This window comes from Salvelinus namaycush, chromosome 3 (assembly GCF_016432855.1).
Source record: "Salvelinus namaycush isolate Seneca chromosome 3, SaNama_1.0, whole genome shotgun sequence".
NCBI classification, from domain to species: Eukaryota; Metazoa; Chordata; class Actinopteri; order Salmoniformes; family Salmonidae; genus Salvelinus; species Salvelinus namaycush.
The window spans coordinates 69,680,780-69,692,203 of record NC_052309.1 but is presented as its reverse complement, the minus strand read 5'-3'; the positions used below and the strand labels follow the sequence as shown (position 1 = coordinate 69,692,203).

Genomic DNA, 11,424 nt, shown 5'->3' with positions numbered 1-11,424 from the left:
AAGATGTTTAAGAGACACATCCATTGCACTGACAGCCATTAAGTTCTATTTCTGTTGTCAAATTAAAACATCAATACGGTTCTTGAGAAGACATTTTAGTATGGTGCAGAGTAATTAATTCATTGAATGCTGCATCTAAACATTAGTTGGACTCAGTTGTGTTTGACAGTCCCCAGGTTAATGGTGTGAAAATAGGGACCCTGCTTTCCCCAACCTGTCAAGTGGTAATTGGCCAAAGGTTTCCTTTAATAGCAATATGCCACAGGGAACGCAAAGCACCTCTGAAATTGTGTACAAAATAATTGGATGGCAATGAAAGAGGAAGCATACACATTTATCCTAATTTGCTTTTAAAATTATATTTACTATTTTTACTTAACGTGTAAAACAAAAATGTGTCTTGATTATTTGTATCCATTTGTGCAGTATACATGACAGATGATTAGAATGTAGAATATAAAATACAGATTGGGTAACATGTTATTTGACTGCTACAAATGGTCTATAGAGGAGAAATATCATTCTACTTGTGCAGCATGGTATGCATTCTGAATATTTCTGGCCCCAAAAATATATACTTTTTTAAACGTAGTGGTGTAAATGTGGTTATATTCAAATTGCAAACCTCACATTCAAGCAGTTATTGATTCCCCTGACGTGTGCCTGCTTCTTTTTTCTTCACAGGGAGTTCCTCTGAGCCCATGAATGCGACCCAGCAAGAAAGACAGAGGGAGAAACAATAGGATGAGACCGATCAACGATGTTATCCCTGGGGAAATAAGCACAAGACAATCTGAGGTGGTGAAATACTGAATCTCAGCGAACCATCTCTAAAACTTCACTCCAGGTTAAAGTCATTGGATGGATGCTGGTCTAAATGCACATGCCCAACATCTTTTTGTAAATGGCTGGAACATTGAGACCGAATTATCCTTCCCTGGACAGAAGGCCAATATATTGATTGTCTTCGCTAAGGAGAACACTTGAAAGTCCAGCTAGATTACAAAGAGTTCAGTTCAGCATCTTTAGAAGCCACAGTGGTGTTCCCGTCTCAGAGCTTTTGGGCCCTGCCCGTGACATCAAGAGGAGCACCAATGGCCTGCGGTGGAGCTATGGTAATGAGTGCCTTTTTCTGGTCTGTGGCCATAGTATATTTGACCCATATAGGCAGAGTCAATGGGGACTGCTGGCTCATCGAAGGCGAGAAGGGTTTTGTGTGGCTGGCCATCTGCAGCCAAAACCAGCCTCCATACGAGGCCATCCCCACGCATATCAACAGCACCATTGTGGACCTTCGGCTCAATGAAAACAAGATCAAAAGTGTCCATTTCTCTGCCCTCAGCCGCTTCGCCAACCTGACCTACCTAAACCTGACCAAGAATGAGATCAACTACATAGATGACGGGGCCTTTTCTGCCCAGTTCAACTTACAGGTCCTTCAGTTAGGCTTCAACAAACTCCGTAACCTTACTGAGGGCATCCTCAGGGGTTTGGGCAAGCTGCAGTACCTCTACCTCCAGGCCAACCTGATTGAGACTGTGACACCCAATGCCTTTTTGGAGTGCTATAGCCTGGAAAACATCGACCTCTCCATGAACCGTATCCAGCAGCTAGATGGGACCACGTTTACCAGCCTGACTAAACTGACTACATGTGAGCTGTACACCAACCCTTTCAACTGTTCCTGTGAACTACTTGGCTTTGTGAAGTGGCTCTCTGCATTCCCCAACAGGACAAATGAACGGATGGTCTGTGACTCCCCATCAGGTGTCTCTGGCTACAGTCTGCTCAGCCAGAACCCTAACAACCCGACTTTTCGGAATGCCCTCCATATGCTCTCCACTGTGTGTACAGACGACTATGTGACGCCGTACATACCTGTGCCTCCTGAGACCACCACACTCCCACCAGACTACACTCCCTGTGGGCTGGAGGACTGTCCCTCCGGAACTGAGCCAGATGAGAGTATGAGTATCAACCCAACGGTGATTCATGTGGATGTAAAACCCAGTATGAAGCTCAAGCAAGTCTCTAAAACAAGCGCCACCATCACTGTTCAGATCCCCCATCCCTTCAAGAAGATGTACAGCCTGGTTCTCTACAATAACAGTTTTTTCACCGATATTCAAAACCTCAAAATTCAGAATGAGGACATTGAACTTAAAAACCTGAAACCCCATACTGAATACACGTACTGTGTCGCTTCTATAAAGAATAATCTTAGATTCAATCATACTTGTCTGGCAGTCTCCACAGGACCCTGGAATGGGAAAGAGACATCACAAAACCATGCAACAGCTACCCACTACATTATGACCATCCTAGGTTGTCTCTTTAGTATGGTGATTTTCCTAGGGGTGGTCTACTATTGCTTGCGTAAAAAACGTCAGCAAGATGAAAAGCACAAAAAGGCAGGCAGCCTAAAGAAAAGTATAATTGAACTAAAATATGGACAAGAGCTCGAAGGGGGAACCATTTCCAGGATGTCACAGAAGCAAATGATGGCTGGGGAGAGTATGTCCCGCATGCCATACCTACCATCTGGTAGTGAAATGGAGCAGTACAAACTGCAGGAGATAAGAGATGACACTCCTAAAATGGCCAAGGGAAGTTACATAGAGGTGCGAGGAACCGGGGACCACCATGAACGCAGAGAGTGTGAGATGTCCATGCCTGGGATGTCCATGCCTGGGAACAGCCAAGGGTCAGTGGCTGAGATTTCAACCATTGCAAAAGAGGTGGATAAGGTCAATCAGATCATTAACAACTGTATTGATGCTCTGAAATCAGAATCCACATCTTTTCAAGGGGTGAAATCAGGAGCTGTGTCTACCCAGGAACCCCAGCTGGTCCTAATATCAGAACAGCCGCAGAGCAAGTCTGGCTTCCTGTCCCCGGTGTATAAGGACAGCTACCACCACTCGTTACAGAGGCACCACACCTCGGATGTCCCGCCAAAGCGGCCCAGCACTGCCACTGGAGGTCCAATGCGGAGCCCAAGGCCTTACCGCTCAGAGTCCAAGTACATAGAGAAGACCTCGCCAACGGGTGAGACCATCCTCACTGTAACGCCAGCCGCTGCCATCCTTAGGGCAGAGGCGGAGAAGATCAGGCAGTACAATGATCACCGGCACTCCTATCCCGACAGCCACCAGCTGCAGATCGAGGAGCTGGAAGGGCCCGGAAGCCACAAGCCCTCCATCCTGGAGCCCCTAACTCGGCCCCGCCCCAGAGACATGGCGTACTCTCCACTCTCACCTCAGTACCATAACCTCAGCTACTCCTCCAGTCCTGAGTACTACTGCAAACCACATCACACTATCTGGGAGCGCTTCAAACTCCGTGGCAAACGGCACAAAGACGAGGACGAGTACATGGCTGCAGGGCATGCGCTACGTAAAAAAGTGCAGTTTGCCAAGGATGAGGACCTGCATGACATTTTAGACTACTGGAAAGGTGTATCTGCTCAACAGAAATCTTAATCTCTCCAAGTATTTTCTACTGGACCACAACTTTCAGAAATGACACAGAAACCTTATATGTGAAACTCACTATTGATTGGATGGATACGTCCATATTGCGATCAACTACTTAAACGTATATATAGCAACATATTTTGACTGTGAGTAAAATAGGAAAAGAACCTTGGAAATGACCATCTTGGAAATGACCATCTTAAATTTGTCACATTATGTATGGAATTTATGGGAATAAACTGTAATCTAACGTTTCAAGAAGAAAACATATTGCAAATTAAGAATATACATATTATATGTTGCAATGGATTATAGGTATTTGGGTATCGCATGGCCAAGTCCTGTGACAGTGGATTTGCTGTTGTGTACTTTGAGAAAATTACTGTAACAAATATTGAAAAACACGTCTACTGAAACCTCAATATTTTTCTTGAAGAACTACTGAACAATCATACGAAAAAGAACATTTTTTCTCCCCACATATATTTAATTCTACAATGGAACTATGTACTGATACAGTTTCTATATCTGCAATGTTTGCTGTTAATAAGATTTTTAAAATTATGTTTGATTCAGATTTAGCCCATGGATTTCAAAGACAGCTACTTTATTTGTTTTCTAATGATTTCCGTGTCCTAACTGATAAACGTTACACTGGTCAGATAATTGGTATTATATTACCCAGACCACTTCACTTTCCCTTCCCCTATTTACAGCACTATCACATAATACATTTTAGAGGCCACTAAACAAACTGCACAATATTAAAAGGCTGGAATTTTCTAAATGTAATATTCCACATAAGACAGTTCATTGTATTATTCTGATGCTGATGATCTGTCTTAGGCATCGGCATTGTGAGCCATTAGTCATATCTTTAGAACCAAAGTAGAAAAGGCTGAAGTGTTTACATTTTCTTTCTGCATGGTCTAAGAAAGTGTTTCCCAACTCCCGTCCTCAAGTACCCCCAACAGCACACATTTTAGTTGTAGCCCAGCTCAAAAACCCCTGATTCAACTTGTCAAGGGCTTGATGATTAGTTGATAAGTAGAATCAGGTGTGGTTATCCGGGGCTACAACAAAAGTATGTACAGTTGGGGGTTGGGAAACACTGGTCTTAGATATGTGTGAACATAGTAAATCAGGTTCCATATGCATTTAATTTGAATTTGTTCTACTGTGTTTCAAAGAGCCAAAACATTTTAAGAGTTACTTTTGTTGAAAGTGTAATTGACCATTCACCTTTATATAACCAATATTTTCCACAGAAGGCACCTTTAGTTTCCCACCTGTTTTTTAGGCAGAATGCTAAGAATGCAGTTCACATTCTTTACTGGAATATCTGTCCTATAGCCCGATGGATGAATGTATAATATAGATGATGAAATCTGTATATGGCAGCTTTTTAATTTTATTTCAGAGATTCTTTTTATTTGCTATTTACAACCATCATCTCCAGTTTCCTTTGTCTCTACTTGGTTTATCAATGAATATATTTCCCATAACTTATCATATTTTATATTTGTCTGCAATTCTCAGCCAACAAAGGAAAAACAGCAAAGTTGTTGGTTTCACTGAAGGCTCTTGTTGAAGGGATATTTTCCTATATTGTGTGGCTGTTAAGACACTTTTGTAAATTAGACGTCACCAATCAGAGGTATATCAACATGCCATGGTTAACTATTAAATAATATCCCATGAATGCCTGAACTAAACTTCTGCCGCTGGATTTGTATATTATCTATACACTATTTTTGAGTGGATACAAGAGGTAACTTGGCTGTCTGAGTTCTTATTTTAACCGCCTTAAACTTCTGAGACTGTAATTTTATTTATTTTTCTTTCAGTGTTGATATTGTTAACAAGTCCTTATTTGATGTAATTTTTCTAAATGCATTTCAATAGATTCCAAGAGCTGTCAGATTTATAGATAAATTAGCAAGTAAGCTACATGTTTTTATACTGCATATTGTAGCACTTCTGTGGCTCATAAAAGTTAGAATTGTTGGGAAACCGGTGGAAACAAACAAGAGCACAATAAAGTGTTTCTATTTCATTTCTTAATACTATGTTACCTGCTTTCAGACAAAGTACTGTGAAATAAAGAGAAGGGTGCACCCATCAGTATCCTCATTATGTTCTTTTCTTGTTTTTGAAATCTGAATCAAGATATGAATCCTGAATGTTTGGAATCCTGAATGTATGAGAAAACGTGCTTATTTGTATCACACACATCATTATCATGTTTTTATGATAGTTTAGTGGTTCTACCAAACTATGAAATGTTCACAATATTCTGTAGTTCAGGAATTTCAGCAACTTGTACCATTCTTCATGCATAGCTAAATATTCAAATGTAGGCTACCCTGTAATACAACACCTTTTCCATCGGAGTATTGGCAGTGTTTCCAATGCTCTGCTGAACATATCCAAGCAAGTGCTTATGAAGAAGTGACCGCATGCATTTATCTTGGGAGTTGAAGATATTTATTACGTTCACAAAATGCTGAGGGCTCGATTCAATACGTAGCGCCTTAGACCTACGCTGAAGCGCGATATACATTTAATTTAATGTTCCTGCGTTCACGGAGACTGCATTCACGATAAATGCTACATGTCGTCTCAATCGGAAATTACCTTAACATTTCAATCGCACTACAGCGCTTATCTTCAGCTGCATGGATTGAATCGAGCCCTAAGACTGCCTCTCCTTTGAAAAACAAACATCAATTTGTCTTGTCCCCAATGGTTGTCAGATATCTTAACCTTAAAAGTGCCAACTGTGGAACACTGAACTTAAAAACCTGAAACCCCATACTGACTGCACATACTGTGTCGCTTCTATAAGCAATGCTCTTAGAGTCAATCACGCTTGTCTGATAATCTACACAGGACCGTGGACTGGGTAAGGAAACCAATACGCTTCCAAAACATTCAAAGCAAAAGCAGGTTGGCATTTATTGTCATGAATCTTGCCCTGAAGAAAGAACTGAGCAATTTTCCGCTATATGGGCAAGCTGCTAAGTCAAAATTGCCTATATCATAAAAATTCATGAAAACAAAATATAAGGTTAGGCATTAGGGTTAGCAGTGTGGTTAAGGTTAGGGTAAGGTTTAAAATCTGATTTTATGACTTTGTTGCTGTGCCAGCTAGTGACCACTCTGCAGAGCTGCCTCCAGGGCAAGATTCATGACAATAAATGCCAATCTGCAAAGCAAAATCTAAAGCATGGATTGCTGTTATACTTTGTCCATAGACTGCTTACAGGGAAAGGAAACCAATATGTAATTTCTAATTTGGGTGAACTTTCCCTTTAAGTGTATTTGGCTTAGAAAGTGATATTTTAATTTACCTTTTGAGGTTATGCCAATATTTCAGCAAAAGTGAAGAGGAAGTATTCAGCACATCAAAAACAAGCAGGGGACACAGTTATTGCTTTTCTTGAAAAATCACTATAATTTCACAAAACGTAAGGGTCACCTGATACATATATCTATTCGATTTGTTTGTAGGTTGAAACAGCAATTCTATTTGAAATGTGTGAGGAATGATGGGAAATAACACAGGTACTTGTTATGAAAATGTATCTTCATATCTCAGATAAGATTTCAGCATCTGAAACTGACTGGAAAGCATCCAATAGATAAGGAGTCAGGAGATTGTTAGCAATTGTGGTACCATTTGAAAAAAGCTATTTCCTTTTCTCTCAGACATGATGTAACTGTCTCCAGAGAATCTCAAGTGTTAACAGATTACAGAGCATTCTGAAAATATTCAGACCCCTTGACTTTATCCACATTTTGTTACGTTACAGCCTTATTCTAAAATGGATTAAATAAATATAAAATATCATCAATCTACACACAATACCACATAACGACAAAGTTCGTAGACATTTTTTACTTAAGTATTCAGTCCCTTTGCTATGAGACTTGAAAGTGTACATCCTGATTCCATTGATCATCCTTGAGATGTTTCTACAACTTGATTGGAGTCCACCTGTTGTAAATCCAATTGATTGGACATGATTTGGAAAGGCACACACCTGTCTACGGTGCCTCCGGAAAGTATTCAGACCCCTTGACTTTTTACACATTTTGTTATGTTACAGTCTTATTCAAAAATGGATTGAATAAATGTTTTTCCTCAGCAATCTATAGACAATACACCACCAAATCCTCTCCCCTGTAACTATTCCCCAGGTCGTTGCTGCAAATGAGAACGTGTTCTCAGTCAACTTACCTGGTAAAATAACGGTAAAATAAAAATAAAATAAATAAAAAACAGCTTTTTATAATAAAAAAATAAGTATTCAGACATTTTGCTATGAGACTCGAAATTGAGCTTCGGTGCATGCTGTTTCCATTGATCATCCTTGAGATGTTTCTACAACTGGATTGGAGTCCACTTGTGGTAAATTCCAATGATTGGACAGGGTATATTTAAGGTCCCGCAGTTGACAGTGCATGTCAGAGCAAAAACCAAGCCATGAGGTCGAAGGAATTGTCCGTAGAGCTCCGAGACAAGATTGTGTAAAGGCACAGATCTGGGGAAGGGTACCAAAAAATGTCTGCCGCATTAAAGGTCCCCAAGAACACAGTGGCCTCCATCATTCTTAAATGGAAGAAGTTTGGAACCACCAAGACTCTTCCCAGAGCTGGCCGCCGGGCCAAACTGAGCAATCGGGGGAGAAGGGCCTTGGTCAGGGAGGTGACCAAGAACCAGATTTTTTTATTTTTTATTTAACCTTTATTTAACTAGGCAAGTCAGTTAAGAACAAATTATTATTTACAATGACCGCCTACCCCGGCCAAACCCGGACGATGCTGGGCCAATTGTGCACCGCCCTATGGGACTCCCAGTCACGGCCGGATGTGATGCAGCCTGAATTCAAACCAGGGATTGCAGTGACCCCTCTTGCACTGAGATGCAGTGCCTTGGACCGCTGCACCACTCGGGAGCCCAGACGGTCACTCTGACAGAGCTCTAGAGTTCCTCTGTGGAAATCAGAGAACCTTCCAGAAAGACAACCATCTCTGCAGCACTCCACCAATCAGGCCTTTATGGTAGTGGCCAGACAAAAGCCACTCCTCAGTAAAAGGCACATGACAGCCCGCTTGGATTTTTCCAAAAGGCACCTAAAAACTCTCAGACCATGAGAAGCAAGATTCTCTGGTCTGATGAAAACAATGTTGAACTCTTTGGCCTGAATGCCAAGTGTCACGTCTGGAGGAAACCTGGCACTATCCCTAAGATGAAGCATGGTGGTGGCAGCCTCATGCTGTGGGGATGTTTTTCAGCGGCATGGACTGGGAGACTAGTCAGAATCGAGGCAAAGATGAACGAAGTAAAGTACAGGGAGATCCTTGATGAAAACCTACTCCCGAGCTCTCAGAACCTCACACTGGGGCGAAGGCTCACCTTCAAACAGGACAATGACCCTAAGCACACAGCCAAGACAACGGAGGAGTGGCTTTGGGACAAGTCTCTGAATGTCCTTGAGTGGCCCATCCAGAGCCTGGACGTGAACTCGATCAAACATCTCTGGAGAGACCTCAAAATAACTGTTCAGCAATGCTCCCCATCCAACCTGACAGAGCTTGAGAGGATCTGCAGAGAAGAATGGGAGAAACTCTCCAAATACAGGTGTGCCAAGCTTGTAGCATCATACCCAAGAAGACTCAAGGCTGTAATCACTGCCAAAGGTGCTTCAACAAAGTACTGAGTAAAGGTTCGGAATACTTATCTAAATGTGATATTTCAGTTTTTTACTTTAATACATTTGCAAAACTTTCTAAACCTGTTTTTGCGTTGTCATTATGGGTTATTGTGTGTAGATTGATGAGGGGGGAAAAACTATTTAATCAATTTTAGAATAAGGCTGTAATGTAAGAAAATGTGAAAAAAGACAAGGGGTCTGAATACTTTCCAAATGCACTGTATATATCACACTGACTTCTGCATGTGATATCATGTTCTCTATTTCAGAAATGAAAACTGAAATGCTAGCCCTTGCACGCTTCAGCAGCTATACAGATAATACTATACACAAAAGGAAAGCTAATATCCTTGAATAATTTATCTGTACTACACACCTGCCATCTCCTGTTACTATTGTGATGGAGTGAGAGGCCTCTTATAAGTGTTGAAATGAAACTCGGTGTACACTAGACAACAGTTTCTTAGGTAAAACTAAAAACACATGTACATTTGCAAATTTTTGTTAATTAAAACAATAAAGTAATGTCTACTCTGTTCAAATTCAACTCCGTATGCTCATTGAAAATGTTTAAAACAATTGTCTCGGGCTCCTCTGGTTTAAAAAAAGGAATAATGATAGATAATGCAATTTAAAATAGGTTGTATGTGGGCTGCAAAGACTTCTAGATTAGACTATGTTTAAATGTATTAATAAATCTATTAGCCTATATGGCTTATCAGACTCATGAAAAATATTCAGATTCAACTTAGAATAATATTTATATTACCCTGCGTATAGTACTTTCAGAAAGTATTCACACCTCTTGACTTGTTTCCCATTTTGTTGTGTTACAGCCTGAATTTAAAATGGATTAAATTAAGACTTTTTTGGCAGTGGCCTACACACAATAATCCATAATGTCAAAGTGGAATTATGTTTTTAGGAATTTTTATACATTTAAAATGAAAAGCTGAACTGTCTTGAGTCAATAAGTATTCAACCCCTTTGTTGTGGCAAGCCTAAATAAAGTCAGAAGTAAAAATGTGCTTAAAACCTCTTAAGGATTAACCCCTTTTTTTCCATTTTCAAACTAAATTGACACCCAAATCTAACTGCCTGTAGCTCAGGCCCTGAAGCAAGGATATGCATATTCTTGGTACCATTTCAAAGAAAACACTTTGAAGTTTATGGAAATGTGAAAGCAATGTAGTAGAATATAACACAATAGATCTGGTAAAAGATAATACAAAGAAAAAAACAACCATTCTTTTGTATTTTTTTGTACCATCATCTTTGAAATGCAAGAGAAAGGCTATAATGTATTATTCCAGCCAAAGTGCAATTTACTTTTTGGCCACTAGATGGCATCAGTGTATGTGCAAAGTTTTAGACTGATCCAATAAACCATTGCATTTCTATTCAAAATTTTGTATCAAGACTGCCCAAATGTGCCTAATTTGTTTATTACTTCTTCGGGATCGGTGTCCCTTCCATGGGACTGTTGAGGTAACGTAGGCTAATGTGATTAGCATGAGGTTGTAAGTAACAAGAACATTTCCCAGGACGTAGACATATCTGATATTGGCAGACAGCTTAAATTCTTGTTAATCTAACTGCACTGTCCAATTTACAGTAGCTATTACAGTGAAAAACCTACAGTGAATGTTCATGCGAGGCCGAGTTACAGTTTTGACTTAAATCTACTTGAAAATCTATGGCAAGACCTGAAAATGTTTGTCTAGCAATGATCAACAAACAATTTGACAGAGCTTGAAGAATTTTTTAAAGAACAAAAGGCAAATGTTGCACAATCCAGGCGTGGGACGCTTTTAGAGACATACCTACAAAGAGTCACCGCTGTAATTCCTGCCAAAGGTGCTTCTACAAAATATTGTCTCAGGTGTGAATACATGTGTAAATGAGATATTTATGTATTTAATTTTCAATAAATGTGCAAAATATGTTTTCACTTTGTCATTATGGAGTATTGTGTATAGATGGGTTACAAAAATAATTAATGTAATAAATTTTGAATTCAGGCTGTAACACAACAAAATGTGGAATAAGTCAAGGGGTATGAATACTTTCTGAAGGCACTGTAAATGTTTTCATAAGAAGGTAATTATTGGAATGTATCATTCCGGTGCTTCGACCTGCTCCTAATGGTTGCGATTAGCCAATGTTATTAGAGGCAATTTGTATCAGAAATCTGAGTCTAACATCAAGGTGTTATTTGATTGCTCAGT

The 11,424-nt window shown here is 40.0% G+C and overlaps 1 protein-coding gene across 1 annotated transcript; it reads left to right on the top strand.

Annotated features, from left to right (window-relative positions):
• Positions 1 to 1,094: 1,094 nt before the first annotated feature.
• On the top strand, positions 1,095 to 3,482 carry LOC120044008 (protein ELFN1-like). Its single transcript, XM_038988601.1, has one exon. The coding sequence runs from the start codon at positions 1,095 to 1,097 to the stop codon at positions 3,480 to 3,482; it is 2,388 nt and encodes a 795-aa protein (XP_038844529.1).
• Positions 3,483 to 11,424: the final 7,942 nt, after the last annotated feature.